The sequence below is a fragment of the Microcaecilia unicolor genome, chromosome 11 (assembly GCF_901765095.1).
Source record: "Microcaecilia unicolor chromosome 11, aMicUni1.1, whole genome shotgun sequence".
NCBI lineage: Eukaryota > Metazoa > Chordata > Amphibia > Gymnophiona > Siphonopidae > Microcaecilia > Microcaecilia unicolor.
The window spans coordinates 58,577,494-58,600,083 of record NC_044041.1 but is presented as its reverse complement, the minus strand read 5'-3'; the positions used below and the strand labels follow the sequence as shown (position 1 = coordinate 58,600,083).

At 50.4% G+C, this 22,590-nt stretch overlaps 1 protein-coding gene across 3 annotated transcripts in view; it reads right to left on the bottom strand.

Annotated features, from left to right (window-relative positions):
* Positions 1-22,590, bottom strand: part of DGCR2 (DiGeorge syndrome critical region gene 2) — a 102,997-nt gene that overhangs the window by 48,234 nt on the left and 32,173 nt on the right. For all 3 annotated transcript variants that reach the window (XM_030217445.1, XM_030217446.1, XM_030217447.1), the window contains one exon: positions 1,169-1,291. In XM_030217445.1, coding sequence (XP_030073305.1) covers positions 1,169-1,291 — 123 coding nt within the window. The remainder of the gene's footprint in view (positions 1-1,168; positions 1,292-22,590) is intronic.

Below are 22,590 nucleotides of genomic sequence, written 5' to 3'. Positions count from 1 at the left end.
ATTGAGATGGACATGGGGGAAGCCACTGCTTGCCCTGGGATTGGTAGCATTGAATGCTGCTACTAATTTGGTTTCTGCCAGGTACTTGTGACTTGAATTGGCCACTGTTGGAGTCGGGGTACTGGGCTAGATGAACCATTGGTCTGACCCAGTGTGGTATGTTCTTATTATATATGAAATGTAAACATACCACTGAGTTAGCGCAAATGGCCTGCAGAGTACCATAATAGTGCCTACTGCAAGATTTCCAAAAGAATGGCAGAATGGGTTCAGTGCAGCAACTCACCTAAAAATAGAGTTAATGCCTGGTACGAAGGAGTTTTGCATGGGTTTTATACTATCAATTCACAACACTACAGAACAACATGACAGACAGAACCAGACATTTTATGTTGCAAATACATTTAAATATTCAAGAATTGTGGTAAAACTGAGATTTGTGCTGGAACCATAAATAAAGATCCCTTCTCATTTGGAACACAGCAAGAGATCATTGAAAGAGCATGCCAGGGTGACCCCAAATCCCAAGGCTGCAGGTCTCAAGTCTTTCAATTTACTCTGAACACAAATCTTGCTTCTCTCCTTCATGAACAATGGGAGCTTGGATTCAAATCTTTTCAATAAACTGAAGAATGTTACTTTAAAGGTTATTCCTCTGCAGCTAGGTAACAATTCAAGTGTTCAGTCCTGCTGTAGCTCAGAGGAATGTACTGAACTCAGGGATGGGGATAACTTCATCAATGATATAGGCACAAACAAGCATAACCTAAACAAAGATTCCTTAATGTTGCTACTAAATTGAAGCCTCTTAACTCAAAGAAATACAATATACATTTCACAAAACAGAAATTTTACCCTAAACTTCCTCCATTCCTCTTTTGTTACTAAGCCCTCCAGCTTGCCCACTGGTGCTGCTTAGAGTGCTATCACAAGTCTTGCTTAACTGTACCCTTCTCTCTCCCTCCACCACTGTGGTAACAAAGCCTATCCAGTCTGCCTAGTCAGGTGCTCTGGTTACCCCGTGTCTTCTGCCTCAGGAGATGCAAGATAAGAGGGCAGACTGCGAGAACTTTGAGAAAAGAATAATGAGCTACAGGATTTGAGGCTTTATCCCAGTGCTTCCCCTTAAGGAACACAGTTGAAGGGTTCAAGTTTAAGTTCCACTTACCTGGACAGTTCACCTCATCACTCTCATCCTCACAGGTTGGCCAGCCATCACACTGCCAGTGCAAGGGGATGCACTGGATGGTCCCACTGTGACAGGCAAATTGCCCTGGGGTACAGCGCAGCTCTGCAAGTACAAACAAAAACAAGACAAATTACAGGGCAAATCCAATATTAAAATAATAGGGGAGGACAACATAGGATCTTTCACTAGTCAACTTTGTCAGGCAAATAGATTTTACGAACCTCAACGTTTCCTTTTAGAAGGGCAAACTCTTACACTTACAACCTAAACATGCTGCATATCCAAAAATGACCAATTGTCAGGCAGAATGGGCTGGTTCTACTTAGTAAAATTTGCTCATTTTATATTATGCACATCATCAAGAGCGCAATTTCACGTTATTTGATCAGCAATACAACTGAATACTTAACGCTATATCCCTACAATAAAGGGTGGCCAGCCTGGCAGAAGATGAAGACCAGTTACTATCACAGAGAGAAGACAGGATTTAAATTCTAAATTCTCTGTGCGGAGTAACACTCCAGCTCAATGCATTCTCCAGGGTGACAAATACAGCTAAATATTCAGTTCATATGTTTGTTTTTTAAGATGGAACTCATCACTTTGAGCCACAAGATCATCACTACAAATTGTACCCAAATATTTATAAAACAGCAGAAAGCCTGCACAGAGGTTCATATACTACAAATTCCATAATTTAAATATTCACAGAAAAAGACGGGGGACACCACTTGTATATATCACTGGTCTCCGTATCTCAAAAAAGATATAGTAGAATTGGAAAAGGTACAGCGAAGGGCGACGAAAATGATAGTGGGGATGGGACGACTTTCCTATGAAGAGAGGCTGAGAAGGCTAGGGCTTTTCAGCTTGGAGAAGAGACGGCTGAGGGGAGATATGATAGAAGTGTATAAAATAATGAGTGGAATGGATCGGGTGGATGTGAAGCGACTGTTCACGCTATCCAAAAATACTAGGACTAGAGGGCATGAGTTGAAGCTACAGTGTGGTAAATTTAAAACGAATCGGAGAAAATTTTTCTTCACCCAACGTGTAATTAGACTCTGGAATTTGTTGCCGGAGAACGTGGTACGGGCGGTTAGCTTGACGGAGTTTAAAAAGGGGTTAGATAGATTCCTAAAGGACAAGTCCATAGACCGCTATTAAATGGACTTGGAAAAATTCCGCATTTTTAGGTATAACTTGTCTGGAATGTTTTTACGTTTGGGGAGCGTGCCAGGTGCCCTTGACCTGGATTGGCCACTGTCGGTGACAGGATGCTGGGCTAGATGGACCTTTGGTCTTTCCCAGTATGGCACTACTTATGTACTTACTAGTAAAAAGGCCCGTTTCTGACACAAATGAAACGGGCGCTAGCAAGGTTTTCCTCGGAGTGTGTATGTTTGGGAGAGTGTATGTGAGAGTGACTGTTTGAGAGTCGGAGTGAAAGTGTGATTGTGTGAGAGAGAGCGTGAGTCTGGGTGTGAGTGTGTTTGTGAGAGAGTGTGTGTGTGAGAATGAGAGTGTGTGCAAGTGTGTATGTGAGACACAGTGTGAGTGAGAGTGTGTGTGTGTGGGAGAGAGAGAGAGTGTGTGTGAGACACAGATTCTCTGTTTGAGTGAGTGTATGAGACCAAGCGAGTGTGTGAGTGACTGTGTGGCACATAGAGAGTGAATGTGATACAGTGTGAGACAGAGTGTGTGAGAGTGAGAAAGACATTGTATATGAGAGAGAGAGTGTGAGCCGTGCCCTCCCAATCCATGGCCATCTGTCCCCTGCCCCCTCCATTCATCCTTTTCCAGCAATTCCCCTCTGTCCGTGAGCCCTGCTCTCCCAATCCATGGCCATCCATGTTTGTCTGTCACCTGCCCCCTCCATTCATCCCTATCCAGCATTTCCCCTCTCTGCTTGAGGCCTGCCCTGCAATCCATATCCATCCATGCCCATCTGTCCCCTCCATTCATCCCTATGCAGCAATTCCCCTCTCCCTGAGTCCTGCCCTTCCAATCCATGCCCATCCATGCTCCTCTGTCACCTGGCCCCTCCATTTTTCCCTATCCAGCATTTCCCCTCTCTGCCTGAGGCCTGCCCTGCAATCCATATCCATCCATGCCCATCTGTCCCCTCCATTCATCCCTATCCAGCAATTCCCCTCTCCCTGAGTCCTGCCCTTCCAATCCATGCCCATCCATGCTCCTCTGTCACCTGGCCCCTCCATTTTTCCCTATCCAGCATTTCCCCTCTCTGCCTGAGGCCTGCTCTGTAATCCATATCCATCCATGCCCATCTGTCCCCTCCATTCATCCCTATCCAGCAATTCCCCTCTCCCTGAGTCCTGCCCTTCCAATCCATGCTCATCTGTCACCTGGCCCCTCCATTTTTCCCTATCCAGCATTTCCCCTCTCTGCCTGAGGCCTGCTCTGTAATCCATGCTCCTCTGTCCCCTGCCGCCTCCATTCATCCTTTTCCAGCAAGTCCCCTCTCGCCCTTCCATGACCCCCCCCCCCCCTCGCATCCATGCTACGCTCTCTCCCATGTCCCAGCCTGGCCCGCCCTCTTCTTTCCCCCCCCTCCCTTCGCATCCATGCCCCCCCCTTCGCATCCATGCCTCGCATCCATACCCCCCCCCTCGCATCCATGCCCCCCCACCCCTTCGCATCCATGCCCCCCCTCGCATCCATGCCTCGTCACCCCTTCGCATCCATGCCTCGCATCCATGCATCCCATTTTTTTTTTTTTAATTCTTTTTAACTTTACTTCCGTGGCGGTTCGTGCAGCGAAGCGTCAGGGAAGGAGGCGGCGCTCCCGACGTCTAGCTTTCCCTTCGCTGTGTTCCGCCTTGTTTTGAAGGCGGAACACAGCGAAGGGAAGGCTAGACGTCGGGAGCGCCGCCTCCTTCCCTGACGCTTCGCTTCCGTATTTGTTTGTTTAGGCGCGAGGGCGGGGCAGAGACGGCTGGCTGGCTTGAAGGCTTCACACCACGAATCCCCGAACCCTTCAGCCTCAGCCTGGGAGTGACGTCAGATGGCTTCAAGGCTTCAGGCTTCAGGCTTCAAGGCTTCAAGGCTTCAGACTTCCGGCTTCAAGCTTCCGGCTTCACAGAACGTTGTCCTGAGAACTTAGGCTTCCGGCTTCAAGCTTCCGGCTTCACAGAACGTTGTCTTCAGAACGTTCACGGTGCGTTTTATTATATTAGATGTACCTCCTCTGACCCTCACACCACCTTGCCTTGTTTTTACAGCATTGGTCTTTTATGCTGTGGCTTTTAGTGTTTAATAGGTACTCAGATCTGTTCTGTGGGACCCACCAGTCACTTGGATTTTCAGGATACTCACAATGAATATGTATGAAATAATTTTGCATATAATGAAGGAAGCACAAGTAAATTTACCTAAAAATATATTCATGGAGGAAATCCTAAAACCCTACTGGCTGGAGTACACCAGAACAGTTTTGGGAACCACTGTGAGGAAAGGATAAAGTGTCCCCCTTCCCCCCCCCCCCCCACCCCACCCCACACACACACCTTATTGAAGCCCTAGTGGTTTCTTTGGGGGCAGGAACAAACTCTACTCATTCCTGCCCCTTGCTGCTGCTCCAATCATAATGGTTGCCGAGACTGCTGCAGGTCGTCCTGGCAGCCATTTTGTGAATGGAATCAACACAGGCAAGAAAACAAGTCCTGATGAGACTGCTGCGGAAAGTCTCAGAAGCCATTTGGATAGGAGCAACACACGGGTGGGGTCCATTCCTGCCCCTTACACCACCAGGGCCACTTCGTGGGAGCAGCAGCACCAGGGCAGAAATGAGTGGAGTTCTTTCCTGCCCCCCCCCCCCAGAGAGATCACTAGACCACCAGGGCTTCACTAAAGTAAACCCGGGGAGGGACGTGTGTGGTTGGGCAGGAAGGGGGGCATGGGAGAGCAATCACAGGGGGTAGGGGAAGAAAGGTTCAGTTTCAACCGGAGAGAGACAGGGATTTTTCGCCTGAAACCCTAACACAGATTTCACATAGTTTCAGTGCCAAAATCGAAATTTGGTTGGCCTCTAATTTCCCTGTCCCAAATATCCCACAGAGTGAACCCTGCAAAACCAACCTTGTCTGGAGTAACATCCACCCTATGGAACACACTCCAAGAACGGCTTCACCTAGTGCAAGATTCTCAACTTCAGGAAGAAGGAGAAAGCTTGACATCTCCCAATGGAAGAAGCAACTAGCTAGTCTAATGCACAAAGACTAACATCAGCTGCACTTACTGTAGCAGAAGTTGCGAAGACACATGCACCTTTTACAAATCCACGTACAATTTTCCCTCGAGTTAGTCATACTTACCTTCTAACTCCTGTCATGCTATTTTATTTGTCTATATGCTCCACCCCTGCCTGTCCGTCACTACCACCACTATGGTAAAATTATGTATAATCATACCTGATAATTTTCTTTCCATTAATCATAGCTGATCAATCCATAGACTGGTGGGTTGTGTCCATCTACCAGCAGGTGGAGATAGAGAGCAAACTTTTGCCTCCCTATATGTGGTCATGTGCTGCCGGAAACTCCTCAGTATGTCGATATCAAAGCTCCATCCGCAGGACTCAGCACTTAGAGAATTACACCCACGAAGGGACACTCTGCCCAGCTCACCACCGCCGAAACGGGGGAGGGGAATTAACCCAGCTCATCCCCACACAAGTGGGGGAGGGGAATCCGTCCAGCTCATCCCCGCGGAGCGGGGGAGGGACACCACACCCGCCGATGCGGGGGGATCTGGCTTATCCTGCAACCGCAACCGCGGGAGGAGCTGACTGACCCTAACACCGCCGAAGCGGGAAGGGTACAAAGCTGCCCTACAGCCGCACGAAGCGGGAGGGAGTGCCGGCAGAATTTTAAGTCTCAATCCAGCCCCGTAAAACGGAGGGGAGAGGAATGCAGCAGCTCACTGTAACACAAACTCGTCTTAACTCTTGAAGAATCCAAGTGAAAAAACTTGAACACGAAGTCTTTCTGAAGTAACTGAAGACTAAACTTGAACCTGAAATGCAACCAGAATAAAAACAGTTCAGATATCTGGGAGGGGCTATGGATTGATCAGCTATGATTAATGGAAAGAAAATTATCAGGTATGATTATACATAATTTTACCTTCCATATCATCAAGCTGATCAATCCATAGACTGGTGGGATGTACCGAAGCAGTACTCACCCAGGGCGGGACATTGAAATCCCTGACCTCAACACTGAAGCTCCAAACCGGGCCTCCGCCCGTGCAGCAACAGTCAAACGGTAATGCTTGGAGAATGTATGAGCCGAAGCCCAAGTTGCCGCCTTGCATATCTCTTCCAAGGAGACGGATCCGGCCTCTGCCATCGAGGCCGCCTGAGCTCTCGTGGAGTGAGCCTTCAGCTGGATAGGCGGCACCTTCCCCGCGGCCACATAAGCCGCTGCAATGGCTTCCTTGACCCATCTTGCCACTGTAGGCTTAGCAGCCTGCAGACCCTTACGAGGACCTGCAAACAGGACAAACAGATGATCCGATTTCCGGAAATCATTGGTCACTTCCAAGTATCTGATGATGACTCGGCTCACATCCAGATATTTAAGAGCAGAGTACTCCTCTGGGTAGTCCTCCCCTACGAAAGGAAGGGAGACAGAGCTGCTGATTCACATGGAAGCGAGAAACAATCTTGGGCAGGAAGGAAGGCACTGTGCGAATAGTCACTCCTGCCTCAGTGAACTGCAGAAAAGGCTCTCGACATGAGAGCGCCTGGAGCTCGGAAACTCTTCTGGCTGAAGTGATAGCCACCAAAAAGACTGCTTTCAACGTCAGGTCTTTCAGAGATGCCCTCGACAAGGGTTCAAAAGGCGGCTTCTGCAATGCTCTTAGTACCAGGTTGAGATTCCACGCAGGCACCACTGAGTGCAGAGGAGGGCGCAGGTGATTAACTCCCTTGAGAAAGCGCACCACATCTGGCTGCGAAGCCAGGGAAGCACCCTTCAGGCGGCCCCTGAAGCAAGCCAGAGCCGCTACCTGGACTTTAAGGGAACTGAGCGACAGGGCTTTCTCCAGACCTTCTTGCAGGAACGCCAACACTGAAGAAATTGGAGCAGTGAAGGGAGAAAGTGAGCCTGCTTCACACCACGCTGCAAAGATACGCCAAACCCTGGCGTAAGCAGTAGAAGTAGAGCGCTTCCTCGCTCTCAGCATAGTGGCGATGACCTTGTCTGAGAAGCCCTTCTTCCTCAGACGCTGCCGCTCAATAGCCAGGCCGTAAGACCAAAGGGGGAGGGATCCTCCATCACCACGGGACCCTGATGTAACAGGCCCTGCTCCACTGGCAGCCGCAGAGGATCGTCGACTGAAAGCCTGATCAAGTCCGCATACCAGGGACGCCTGGGCCAATCCGGACCCACCAGGATTACCCTGCCGGGATGCTTTGCCACCCGGTCTAGCACCCTGCCCAACATGGGCCAGGGCGGGAACACATAGAGAAGCTCTTGTGTCGGCCACTGTTGGAGAAGAGCATCTACTCCCAGGGATCGAGGGTCCCGTCCTCTGCTGAAAAAGCGCGGCACTTGGCAATTGGCCGATGACGCCATCAGATCTAGGCTTGGCTGGCCCCAGCGCTTCGTGATGTCCAAGAACGCCTGAGCAGATAGCTGCCACTCTCCGGGCTCCAAGGTATGGCGACTGAGAAAGTCCGCCTTGACATTCATGACTCCGGCAATGTGGGCCGCTGAAAGCTGCTCCAGGTTCGCTTCCGCCCACTGGCAAAGATTCATAGCCTCCTTGGCTAGAGGGGCGCTCTTGGTACCTCCCTGGCGGTTGACATAGGCCACAGCCGTGGCATTGTCCGACAGGACCCGTACAGGCTTCAACACCAGTACCGGGATGAACTCCAAAAGCGCCAACCGAATGGCTCTGAGTTCCAGGAGGTTGATAGACCACTTTGCCTCTGCAGGAGACCAGAGCCCCTGCGCTGTCCTTCCCAAGCAGTGGGCTCCCCAGCCCGACAACGAGGCGTCCGTCGTGACGACAATCCACTCTGGGGTCACCAGAGGCATTCCCGCAGACAACTTGTCTGTCTGCATCCACCAGCTCAGCGCCTTGCGCACTGCTGGGTCCAAGGGAAGGCGCACAGCATAATCCTCCGACATCGGAGTCCAGCGCTGCAGCAAAGAGTGTTGAAGTGGTCTCATATGAGCCCTGGCCCAGGGCACAACTTCCATCGTGGCCGTCATAGAGCCCAACAGCTGCACATAGTCCCAAGCCCGAAGGGGAGAGGCTACTAGGAACTGGTCCACCTGAGCCTGAAGTTTGACAATCCGATTGTCTGGCAGGAACACTCTGCCCACTTGGGTGTCGAATCGAACTCCCAGGTACTCCAGGGACTGAGTCGGGCGCAGCTGGCTCTTCTCCCAGTTGATGATCCATCCCAGGGAGCTCAAAAGAGCAACTACCCGGTCCACAGCTTTGCCGCACTCTGCATAAGAGGGGGCTCGGATCAACCAGTCGTCCAGATAAGGATGGACTTGTACCCCTTCCTTTCGTAGGAAGGCCGCGATGACCACCATTACTTTGGAAAAGGTCCGCGGAGCAGTAGCCAACCCGAAAGGGAGGGCTCTGAACTGGAAGTGTCGTCCCAGGACTGCAAAACGCAGAAAGCGTTGATGAGGAGGCCAGATGGGAATATGCAGGTACGCTTCCTTGATGTCCAAGGATGCCAGGAACTCTCCTGCCTTCACTGCCGCTATAACAGAGCGGAGAGTCTCCATGCGAAAGTGCCGCACTTTCAAGGCCCGATTGACCCCTTTGAGGTCAAGGATAGGCCGGACAGAACCTCCTTTCTTTGGTACCACAAAGTAAATGGAGTAACGTCCCTTGCCAAGCTGACTTTCTGGCACCGGAACGACCGCGCCCAGGCGGATCAGATTGTCCAAGGTCTGCTGCACTGCCACAGCTTTGACCGGAGACTTGCAGGGAGAGAGTACAAACCCGTCTTTTAAGGGTCGGCAGAACTCTAGTTTGTAGCCGTCTCTGATGACTTCCAGCACCCACGCGTCTGAAGTTATTGTGGTCCACTCGCCCAGAAACGAGGACAGCCGTCCTCCAATTTGCACTGGGGCGTGGACCAAGACCCCGTCATTGGGTACGAGACCCTGGGGGAGGACCGGAGGGAGCACCTCCGGGACGGCGGTCTCTGTGAAAGGAATGCTGCTTGGGGGAGAAATTCCTCTTGAAGGAAGAGGGGGCAGAGGAACCCGACTTGCTCGGGCGGTACCGACGGGCTTCCTGCAACCGTCCTCTGGAGGTACCGGGACGAGTACTAGCCCGAGCCCTGACCTCTGGTAATTTCTTGCCCTTAGACGTGCCGAGATCGGTCACGATTTTGTCCAGCTCGACCCCAAAGAGCAGCTTGCCTTTAAAAGGCAACCTAGCCAGGCGGGATTTAGAGGCGTGGTCAGCAGACCAATGTTTCAGCCAAAGCCACCGCCGCGCAGAGATTGTCTGAGCCATGCCTTTCGCTGAGGCCCTCAAGACATCATACAGCAAGTCTGCCAAATAGGCTAAGCCCGATTCCAGGGCCGGCCAATCAGCCCTCAAGGAATGATCCGAGGGGGAAGCCCGCTGCACCATAGTCAGGCACGCCCTGGCCACATAGGAGCCGCAAACTGAGGCCTGCAAACTTAAAGCAGCCGCCTCAAAGGACGACCTTAAGGCCGCCTCCAATCTTCTGTCTTGGGTGTCCTTTAGGGCCGTGCCACCTTCCACCGGCAACGCCGTTTTCTTAGTCACCGCAGTGATTAAAGAAGCCACGGTAGGCCACAGATAGGCCTCACGTTCACTCACAGCCAAAGGATAGAGGCGGGACATAGCCCTAGCCACTTTAAGGCTCGCTTCTGGGACATCCCATTGAGCCGAAATTAAGGTGTGCATGGCATCATGCACGTGGAAGGTTCTAGGCGGGCGCTTCGTCCCCAGCATAATGGCAGAGCCAACAGGGGCTGAGGGAGAGACGTCCTCCGGAGAGGAAATCTTCAAAGTGTCCATGGCCTGTAACAACAGGTTGGGCAAATCCTCTGGGCTAAAAAGCCGCGCTGCAGAGGGGTCATCCGCTCCATCCGAGCGGGGATCCGTCTCCTCCAAGGAATCCGCAAAGGACCGTTGGGAGACCTCAGACACGCTGCCCTCATCTACATCGGAGGAGACAAATTCCTCCAAGGCCTGGGAATCAACCCGAGGGCGTTTACCTCTGGGAACCTCAACCTCTTTACCAGACGAGGGAGCAGGGGCAGCGTTGTGCATGAGGAAGGCCTGATGCAGCAGCAAAACAAACTCGGGGGAGAAACCCCCCAGACTGTGCACTTCCGCAGCCTGGGCAACAGCCCTAGACGCACCCTCAACCGGCGCTCGCAATAGCGGGGGAGAGACATGCTGCGCATCCAAAATGGCGTCCGGCGCGAAACTCCGCGAAGGAGCCGCGCGGGAAGAACGGCTCTTAACTTTAGCCGCTTCTGTGCCGTCGCCCAAATTAAGGGCGTTCATGGCATTAATGTCTCCAACCTCAAGGGCGGCTCAAGAAGAAGCCGTCCGAGCCGCGTGGCCAGCCAAGATGGCGGAGGCGAGGAGCGGGGGATGGGCGTTTATGGCGGGAAAAACCGCCACGCCGGAGGAAGGACCGGAACATTCATCGGTCACGAAACTGTCACCCAACAAGGGCGAATCAGGCTTTAAGACCCCCGCATCCCCTCTAGAAGCGCTCAAGCGACCCGGGGAGCGACCCTTTGCGCCCTCGCCCTCCGACGCCATATGCCACGAGGAGAAGAATCGGGGAACCCCCTGCCCGCTATAAAAAGGTAAAAATTACCTGCTGTCCGCTCCGAGTTGTAACGACCTGGTGTCCCAGTGAGTAGCTGCAATAGACGCTTAAATAAACGTCGAAATAAACGCCTTTAAGGACGTTCAAAATTTTTTTTTTTTTTTTTTTTTAACGGAGCCAGCGGGAGGGGGGAGAAAAGGAGGGACCTGGCACCACCAGGTTTGCACTTGCTCAAAAGAGCCCTCAACCCCAGGCACTCAACAAAACCTAAAAATTAGGCTTGGAGGCCTAGCCAGAGCTGCTGCTGTGTGTGACCACCACCTGCTGAGATAGAGAACATACTGAGGAGTTTCCGGCAGCACATGACCACATATAGGGAGGCAAAAGTTTGCTCTCTATCTCCACCTGCTGGTAGATGGACACAACCCACCAGTCTATGGATTGATCAGCTTGATGATATGGAAGCTGTCTATTAAGATGCCTTAATGTGCTTTAACATTGGAAGTTACATACTATGTTAAAGTGTGTACGGTTACTTGAATGTTTTGTTTTTACCTGCTATAATTGCTGATCGCCTATGTCTAGGTTATTCTTGCTGTACAATTCCTTGGGTGAATTTCTTCAGAAATGAACAAACCATTTGTTTAACCATTCCACCTCACTTCTGATCTTCTTCACTATTATCATATTCTATTTTCCAAATAAATATACAGACTTCTGCCACAAATGCCTCCATGAAAAGACTGTATGCCAATCACAAGCCCAAGAGCTCAACTGTGTTTCTACCCCCCCCCCCCCCCCCCCAAAACCACACACACAATTAGCACCCTATGCAACTTATTAGCAGGCAGAGATGATCTACCATGGGGGCGATGAGTACAGATATGGTCGGAAAGTTTAAAATGCACAAACATGGTCGGTTCTGTCAGTTCTACTTTAGAAATTCCTTAACTAAAAATAGACATAAGGAAAGGAAAAAGAATGAGGTGGTACTTCTAATGACAAAAAAAATGTGATACAGACAACTAACAGCTAATTAACTGCCAACCTATCTATCCTGGAAATCAACAAGCAGCACCAGGGAGAAGGGAGGGGAGAGGACTAGGGGACAATACTAAGGGAGATTAAACCAGGGGGCAAAAGAACAAATAGCTCCCAGGTGGGCTGAAGGGAGTATAGAGCGAATGCTACATACCTGTAGAAGGTATTCTCCGAGGACAGCAGGCTGATTGTTCTCACTGATGGGAGACGTCCACGGCAGCCCCCTCCAATCGGAAACTTCACTAGCAAAGGCCTTTGCTAGTCCTCGCGCGCGCATGCGCGGCCGTCTTCCCACCCGAACCGGCTCGTGTTCGTCAGTCCCGTATGTAGCAAGACAAAGACAAGGGAAGACAACTCCAAAGGGGTGGTGGGCGGGTTTGTGAGAACAATCAGCCTGCTGTCCTCGGAGAATACATTCTACAGGTATGTAGCATTCACTTTCTCCGAGGACAAGCAGGCTGCTTGTTCTCACTGATGGGGTATCCCTAGCCCCCAGGCTCACTCAAAACAACAAACATGGTCAATTGGGCCTCGCAACGGCGAGGACATAACTGAGATTGACCTAACAACTTATCCAACTAACTGAGAGTGTAGCCTGGAACAGAATAAACATGGGCCTAAGGGGGTGGAGTTGGATTCTAAACCCCGAACAGATTCTGAAGCACTGACTGCCCGAACCGACTGTCGCGTCGGGTATCCTGCTGCAGGCAGTAATGAGATGTGAATGTGTGGACAGATGACCACGTCGCAGCTTTGCAGATCTCTTCAATAGTGGCTGACTTAAAGTGGGCCACTGACGCTGCCATGGCTCTAACATTGTGAGCCGTGACATGACCCTCAAGAGCCAGCCCAGCCTGGGCGTAAGTGAAGGAAATGCAATCTGCTAGCCAATTTGAAATGGTGCGTTTCCCCACAGCCACTCCCCTCCTGTTGGGATCAAAAGAAACAAACAATTGGGCGGACTGTCTGTTGGGCTGTGTCCGCTCCAGATAGAAGGCCAATGCTCTTTTGCAGTCCAATGTGTGCAGCTGACATTCAGCAGGGCAGGAATGAGGACAGGGAAAGAATGTTGGCAAGACAACTGACTGGTTCAGATGGAACTCAGACACTACCTTCGGCAAGAACTTAGGGTGAGTGCGGAGGACTACTCTATTATGATGAAATCTGGTGTAAGGGGCCTGGGCTACCAGGGCCTGAAGCTCACTGACTCTACGAGCTGAAGTAACTGCCACCAAGAAAATGACCTTCCAGGTCAAGTACTTCAGATGGCAGGAGTCCAGTGGCTCAAAAGGAGGTTTCATCAGCTGGGTGAGAACGACATTGAGATCCCATGACACTGTAGGAGGTTTGACGGGGGGCTTTGACAAAAGCAAACCTCTCATGAAGCGAACAACTAAAGGCTGTCCTGAGATCCGCTTACCTTCCACACGGTAATGGTATGCACTGATTGCGCTAAGGTGAACCCTTACCGAGTTGGTCTTGAGACCAGACTCAGACAAGTGCAGAAGGTATTCAAGCAGGGTCTGTGTAGGACAGGAGCGAGGATCTAAGGCCTTGCAGTCACACCAGACGGCAAACCTCCTCCATAAAAAGAAGTAACTCCTCTTAGTGGAATCTTTTCTGGAAGCAAGACACGGGAGACAACCTCCGACAGACCCAAAGAGGCAAAGTCTACGCTCTCAACATCCAGGCCGTGAGAGCTAGAGACTGGAGGTTGGGATGCAGAAGCACCCCTTCGTTCTGTGTGATGAGGGTCGGAAAACACTCCAATCTCCACGGTTCTTCGGAGGACAACTCCAGGAGGAGAGGGAACCAGATCTGACGCGGCCAAAAAGGAGCAATCAGAATCATGGTGCCTCGGTCTTGCTTGAGTTTCAACAAAGTCTTCCCCACCAGAGGTATGGGAGGATAAGCATACAGCAGGCCGTCCCCCCCAATCCAGGAGGAAGGCATCCGATGCCAGTCTGCTGTGGGCCTGAAGTCTGGAACAGAACTGAGGGACCTTGTGGTTGGCTCGAGATGCAAAGAGATCTACCAAGGGGGTACCCCACACCTGGAAGATCTGGCGCACTACTCTGGAGTTGAGCGACCACTCGTGAGGTTGCATAATCCTGCTCAACCTGTCGGCCAGACTGTTGTTTACGCCTGCCAGATATGTGGCTTGGAGCAACATGCAGTAACGGCGAGCCCACAGCCACATGCTGACAGCTTCCTGACACAGGGGGCGAGATCCGGTGCCCCCCTGCTTGTTGATTTAATACATGGCAACCTGGTTGTCTGTCTGAATTTGGATAATTTGGTGGGACAGCCGATCTCTGAAAGCCTTCCAGACCGCTCGTAACTCCAGGAGATTGATCTGTAGATCGCGTTCCTGGAGGGACCAGCTTCCCTGGGTGTGAAGCCCATCGACATGAGCTCCCCACCCCAGGAGAGACGCATCCGTAGTCAGCACTTTTTGTGGCTGAGGAATTTGGAAAGGGCGTCCCAGAGTCAAATTGGACCAAATCGTCCACCAATACAGGGATTTGAGAAAACTCGTGGACAGGTGGATCACGTCTTCTAGATCCCCATCGGCTTGAAACCACTGGGAAGCTAGGGTTCATTGAGCAGATCGCATGTGAAGACGAGCCATGGGAGTCACGAACTGTGGAGGCCATGTAGCCAAGCAATCTCAACATCTGCCGAGCTGTGATCTGCTGGGACGCTTGTACCCGGGAGACGAGGGACAACAGATTGTTGGCCCTTGTCTCCGGAAGATAAGCACGAGCCGTCCGAGTATCCAGCAGAGCTCCTATGAATTCTAGTCTCTGTACTGGGAGAAGATGGGACTTTGGATAATTTATCACAAACCCCAGTAGCTCCAGGAGGCGAATAGTCATCTGCATGGACTGTAGAGCTCCTGCCTCGGATGTGTTCTTCACCAGCCAATCGTCGAGATAAGGGAACACGTGCACTCCCAGCCTGCGAAGCGCTGCTGCTACTACAGCTAGGCACTTCGTGATCACCCTGGGCGCAGAGGCGAGCCCAAAGGGTAGCACACAGTACTGAAAGTGACGTGTGCCCAGCTGAAATCGCAGATACTGCCTGTGAGCTGGCAATATCGGGATGTGTGTGTAGGCGTCCAGAGAGCATAGCCAATCGTTTTCCTGAATCATGGGAAGAAGGGTGCCCAGGGAAAGTATCCTGAACTTTTCCTTGACCAGATATTTGTTCAGGGCCCCTAGGTCTAGGATGGGACGCATCCCCCCTGTTTTCTTTTCCACAAGGAAGTACCTGGAATAGAATCCCAGCCCTTCTTGCCCGGATGGCACAGGCTCGACCGCATTGGCGCTGAGAAGGGCGGAGAGTTCCTCTGCAAGTACCTGCTTCTGCTGGAAGCTGTAGGACTGAGCTCCCGGTGGGCAATTTGGAGGTTTCGAGGCCAAATTGAGGGTGTATCCTTGCCGGACTATTTGACGAACCCACCGGTCGGAGGTTATAAGAGGCCACCTTTGGTGAAAAACTTTCAACCTCCCCCCGACCGGCAGATCGCCGGCACGGACACGTTGATGTCGGCTATGCTCTGCTGGAGCCAGTCAAAAGCTCGTCCCTTGCTTTTGCTGGGGAGCCGTGGGGCCTTGCTGAGGCGCACACTGCTGACGAGAGCAAGCGCGCTGGGGCTTAGCCTGGGCCGCAGGCTGTCGAGAAGGAGAATTGTACCTACGCTTACCAGAAGAGTAGGGAACAGCCCTCCTTCCCCCATAAAAAAGTCTACCTGAGGAGGTAGATGCTGAAGGCTGCCAGCGGGAGAATTTGTCGAAAGCGGTATCCCGCTGGTGGAGCTGTTCTACCACCTGTTCGACTTTTTCTCCAAAAATGTTGTCCGCTCGGCAAGGGGAGTCCGCAATCCGCTGCTGGATCCTATTCTCCAGGTCGGAGGCACGCAGCCATGAGAGTCTGCGCATCACCACACCTTGAGCAGCGGCCCTGGACGCAACATCAAAGGTATCATACACCCCCTCTGGCCAGGAATTTTCTGCACGCCTTCAGCTGCCTGACCACCTCCTGAAACGGCTTGGCTTGCTCAGGAGGGAGCTTGTCCACCAAGCCCGCCAACTGCCGCACATTATTCCGCATATGGATCCTCGTGTAGAGCTGGTAGGACTGAATCTTGGCCACGAGCATAGAGGAATGATAGGCCTTCCTCCCAAAGGAGTCTAAGGTTCTGGAGTCTTTGCCCGGGGGCGCCGAAGCATGTTCTCTAGAACTCTTAGCCTTCTTTATGGCCAGATCCACCACACCAGAGTCGTGAGGCAACTGAGTGCGCATCAGCTCTGGGTCCCCATGGATCCGATACTGGGATTCGATCTTCTTGGGAATGTGGGGATTAGTTAGTGGCTTGGTCCAGTTCGCCAGCAATGTCTTTTTTAGGACATGATGCATGGGTACTGTGGACGCTTCCTTAGGTGGAGAAGGATAGTCCAAGAGCTCAAACATTTCAGCCCTGGGCTCATCCTCCACAACCACCGGGAAGGGGATGGCCGTAGACATCTCCCGGACAAAGGCCGCGAAAGACAGACTCTCGGGAGGAGAAAGCTGCCTTTCAGGGGAGGGAGTGGGGTCAGAAGGAAGGCCATCAGACTCCTCGTCAGAGAAATATCTGATGTCCTCCTCCTCCTCCCACGAGGCCTCACCATCGGTATCAGACACAAGTTCACGAACTTGCGTCTGAAGCCGTGCCCGACTCGACTCCGTGGAAACACGGCCACGGTAGGAGCGTCGAGAGGTGGACTCCCTCGCCCGCATCGGCCAAGCTCCCTCCGCCGACGTCATCGGGGAGTCTGCCTGGGAGGCGGCCGCAAGCGGTACCGGAGACCTCACCTCGGGCAAGGGGCCAGCCGGCGCCTCACTCAATGGTACCGGAGGCGCAAGCACCCCCGGTACCGGAGGGGAAGGGCGCAACAGCTCTCCCAGAATCTCTGGAAGAACGGCCCAGAGACTCTCGTGCAGAGCGGCTGTGGAGAAAGACTGAGAAGCCGATGCAGGTGTCGATGTCAGAGTCTGTTCCGAGCGTGGAGGCGGTTCCGGGCTGTCCAAGGGGGAGCGCATCGACACCTCCTGAACAGAGAGTGAGCGGTCCTCCCGGTGCCGATGCCTACTGGGTGCCGACTGCCTCGGCGACCCAGAGCTCTCGGTACCGAGACGGGAAGGGGACCGGTGACGATGCTTCTTAGACTTCTTCAAGCGAAGCATGTCACCGGAGCATCCCGGTACCGACGAGGACGTAGAATCCAACCGTCGCTTCCTCGGGGCCGAGGCCGAAGAAGGTCGATCTCGGGGGGGCTGTACCGCAGGAGCCCTCAGGGAAGGGGGAGACCCACCCAAAGGCTCACCGCCACCAGCAGGGGAATGGACAGCCTTCACCTGCACTCCAGACGAAGCACCACCGTCCGACAACATCAGCAACAGCGAAGGTTCCGGTACCACCGACGCAGCATTTCGATACCTCGGTACCGACGATGCCGGAGGTAGAGGCCTCGATGCAGTCGATGCCGATGCTGAAGACTTCGATGCTATCGACGTCGATGCACTCGATGCCCGTGCTGTTGTCGTCGAAGCGCCCGAGAACAACGCGTTCCACTGGGCCAGAGTCCTCATTTTTAAAAGAGCACAAAGACTGCAGGCCTGCGGGCGGTGCCCAGCCCCCAGACACTGAAGACACGAAGCGTGCCTATCAATGAGCGAGATTACCCGGGCGCACTGGGTGCACTTCTTGAAGCCGCTGGAAGACTTCGATGACATGGGCAGAAAAATCACGCCGGCGAAATCAAAATTCGCGATGATGACGAAGGGCACCAAAAAGAAGGGAGAAAAACCCGAGTCGAGGCCAAATAGGCCGGTCCCGAAAGCAAAAGGAAACTTACGCGGGGAAAAAAGCTGGAAACACGGGAAAAGAGTAAAGACCGATCCGTCTCTTTTTTTTTTTTTTTTTTTTTTTTTGCGAAAATCACGAAGACGCGCGAGGTCAACTTGAGGGGCATGAAACGGCAGTAAAACACGACCGTCCCGAGCGTGGACAAAAGAAGACTGACAAACACGAGCCGGTTCGGGCGGGAAGACGGCCGTGCATGTGCGGTGCGCATCGGCGCGCGAGGACTAGCAAAGGCCTTTGCTAGTGAAGTTTCCGGTTGGAGGGGGCTGCCGTGGACGTCACCCATCAGTGAGAACAAGCAGCCTGCTTGTCCTCGGAGAATTATGGTTAACACACCAATCCATGCTGTATTATTGCATTTTCAATATACAGCGGAGTGGCCACAGCTTAAAAAGATATCAGGAAACCTTTAACTGAATTTTCATCCAGTCTGTCTATTTTAGTCAGACCTCTGAACATGTGGTCTTAACCTTAAACAGTACATATATCCATCTAAAGTTAAGGCTCCTACCATTTGCATAATTTAAGAGGAAGGTATTCATTTGGTGGTAAGAAATTTAAAAACAAAGCACTTATGTGGCTGCTACTCAATGCTGATTACATAAGTGATTTGAATATGGAGTAGATTGCCTTTACTTGGAGCAGTACATCAAAGTTGAGAATTGAATTCTTTAAAAGTTAATGAAATATATACACAGTCCATCACAAACCCTTGGTTTTGAAATGTAATGGCATATGCTTTTAGCACAGGGCTTGTTTTGAGCAGGTTACCTAGAAGACCACTATGAACAGCAAACCCTCAAGCAGCCAAGTAAGTAAAGCTGAAGCTGTTCCACTGCACACATGTGAAAATACTCGGACCATCTAGTGCTAAAAGGTCACCACCACCACAAGTGTCAGAGGGGCTCTCTTCTGGAGGCCAATCATTCCGAGCCCCTAGGAGGGAGGCAGGTGACAGAAAATGCACGAGTCTATTAGAACTTATTCTATCCTGTTCACAGGAATTCTAAAGTAGTTGAATTGAGTGTCTTTAACTACCTTACTGTGTTATCTTAAGTGAGAGAACACGCACTAGGGATTGGACAAAAGGGATTTCTGTTTGGCTGTCACTAGAGAAAACAGACAAATCCAGCTGTTCCTGCACTCGTGAAATTTTCTAAATCTATGGAGGCAATTAACAGTTTACACGTGACACTTGATACACTTGGTCTGTGCAGACTATGCTGATGTACTGAGGCTAGAAATACAGCCTCCATTCATCAAGGTATTTGACAGGGTTCTGCCAACATATACAGGACACAAGACAGAAACAAAATCACCTATACAAACAGCTGCTTTTAATTTTTACTTGACAAATAGATACTCTCTGTACTAGGACTAACACAAAATACAGGCCAGTCTCTTTTGTGAAGTGTCCTGAAAGTTTGCTGCCAGCCCTTCTTAATAAGCAGTTTTAGCTATGCGCCTAAGTGCTTTTATACGACTATGTCAGGGAAGTATGAACATTCATTCACAGCTCCTCCAAGGCAGGAGTAACTGTGTGTACTAGGAAACAGCTGAAGAAATTACTAAGTAAATGAAACATGTCAAGCCTGTCCCTGCCCATTTTCATATACACCCACCACCACCTTAGGCAAATTTTATAAGCACCTACAAACTGCTCTAAACAGCCAAGTTTCTTATAAAATTACCCTTGCCCCCAAACTCTAAGTGACAACATACAACCAAGAAACAGAAGTGGTGTTCATAAATAATTAGCAAAGAGTGAAACCTGGCAACAGCCCATCTCTGCACACCATAGTGTTCCTCAGTCATGATTCCATGAAGGACAGACAACAAGGTAGAGTTATCAGGTATTAAAGCTGCCCATTTTGTGGGCAAGCATGTCAAAATAAAGTGATCATTTTAGAAATCAGTTACAGCAGCCAAAAAAGGCAAACAGAATATTAGGAACTATTAGGAACAAAGGGAATAAAACAAATATAGTACCTCTATCGTTCCATGGTGACACTGCACTTGAGTATTGTGTACAATTCTGGCTGCTGCATCTCAAAAAAAAAAAATGGAACTGCAAAAGGTACAAAGAAGGGCAACCAAAACGATTAAGGGTGGAAGAACACTAAAGAGGTTAGGGCTCTTCAGCTTGGAGAAGAGACAGCTGAGGGGTGATGTGACCGAGGTCTGTAAAATCCGGAATGGAGTGGAATGGGTAAACACAAATCGATTGTTTACTCTAAAAAGTACAAAGACTAGGGGACACTAGCACATAAATAGAATATGTCTTCACTCAATGTATAGTTAAACTCTGGAAATCACTGCTGGAGCAAATAGTAAAAGCAGTTAACGTGGCTGGGTATTTAAAAAAAGAAATGGACAAATTCCTGGAGGAAAAGTCCATAAAGCATTTTTAAGACAGACCTGGGGAATCCCTGGTAATCCCTGGTGTTAAGTAGTATGAAAGTTTGATACCTTTTGGGACTCTACAAGTACTTGTGACCTGGACTGCTGGAAACATCTCCGCAGCGGTAGTGTCAGAGCTGTTGCACTGGTGTTGGCTGAGCTTGAAGGCTGCAGTGCTGCACTGGGATCTGTCAGCGCAGTGGCTGCGCCGGTGGAAGGGGTGAAACTTAGAAGGTGAGGAGCCAGAAGAGATGGAGTCAGCATCAGGACTGTGGAAGTGCTTGGTTTTCCTCACGCACTTGCCTGCTTTATTGCTGCTGCGTAGGGGAGAGTGGCGCTGGAAGGCTGGAGAGACGTAACAAGCAGCGAGGTTCCTTCAGGATGAGTTTGGGAAGAGGAAAGCAGCGGTCGGTTGTGATCGGGCAGCAATGTGGCAGTGGCAGCTGTGGGTGAAGAAGCTCTGGAGAGGCATTGGTTGGCAAGGCCAGTGAGGGTAAGATGCTTACCAGTATTGGAGCATTGTTTGTAGATGCAGCAGACACTACCGGTGAGACAATTCTTTTAATATGTGGCTTCTGCTTTTTAGGGCTCACAGACATGCAGCTGTATTTAAAGCAGGCCACAACATCATGTTCAGGGCCCAGGCATCGCACACAAATATGATGGGCATCTGAAAAAGCCATGTTCTTCCCACACTGAGGGCATTTTTTAAAACCGCGGACGATGATTAGTATCCTGCGACTTTTCTTTGGTTTTAGCTTTCTCCTTTTGTTTGGATTTTTTTGTACTAGGCTTAATGAAGTAGGAGCGAGCGCAGAAACCGTGTGGAGCACTGAAAACAGACTGGTACATGGGTTGCTCTGGTGGCAGTTAGCACTAGACGGACACGTCCGCACATGCCTAGAAGTGTCTTTCAGACTTCTGGATAGCAGGTCCAGAATGGCGTCATCAAGCCAATATGTGTGGCTGCCTTATCCTGCTTGTACACAGAGAAACAGAATACTGGGCTTGACAGAACTGGGTCAGATCAAGGGTCCAACTAGTTATTTGGTTGAGCATGGTGGGTTCACACTCAGAAAATGGATGCCCCTCCCACCCCCACTGCTGTGTTAATTTCTGCCACACAGAGTAGGGCACTGTTCATCTAATTAAACTAACTACTAACAAAAGTGTAATATATAATAAGGAATATTCATATTACATGAGGTACTCTAGTTGCATTGTGGTTTGGGGGTGGGACCAGTTTCATCTACGGCAAATTTCATCCGCAGATTTGGTTTCAGTTGGCCTCTAATATACAATGTCTCCAGTAACTGAGATGTGCCACCTTGTTGTGCCTCCTTATACAGAACTTCACAACAAGCTACAAGATGAGTAACAATCTTCATTCAGCTCCTTCTTACAGAATTCTAAAGCGTCTCTTAGTTCACAGCAAGTATATAAAAAAACCTGCTACATCTCAACCACAATCTACTGCCAAGGGCTGTGACTATAGCTCTCTCATACATGGGTTTCAATTCACCTTTCCTGAACTACCATTAGCAGCACTGCAGTTTCTGAAATGCCTCAGCCTTTTCTGCATAATCGGATTTATTACCTACCCTATTCTGTAGGCTGTGCTTTGAGCTTTTCTGGTCTTTTCATATCTAAACCACCACCTTGAATTTCAGTAGAGTACAAACAGGTCAAAGATTTTAAGTGGTAAACTCCCTCATTCTTCCAAAGATATGCCTGAGCTCAGGGTAATAGAGCAAGAGATGTCTTCAATCAGGGAGAACAGAACTGTACATCACGCTCATTAGGTAAGAATCTTTTGGAGGTCCCTTTGGTTAAGTTCCTGTGTTTGCAGCAAGTGAGGGAAAAAAAATTTCTTTTTCTGTGTTGGACTGATGCAGTGGATACAAAAAAAAAAAAACACAAAAACTTTTGACTGGTCAGCTTCAGAGACCACATGAATGCAAAATGCAATGTTATTTGAGATGTGTGCTTTGTATTATTGCGGATTACACAAAAGCTGTTTAGTATGGGAAACCACTGATAATACTTTTGTCCAAAAAAATGTCATGTTTTAAGGACACGTTCAAGCACTTGACTGGTACTGTATAAAGAGATTCAGCAATTATACCCATTATTGAGCCTGTTTAGCAGTCAAAGAAAAGGGATAAAGTGAAGGCAAATTCAATCTACGAGATCCTTTTCAAATATCATGTTTTTCCAGCACAAAATGGA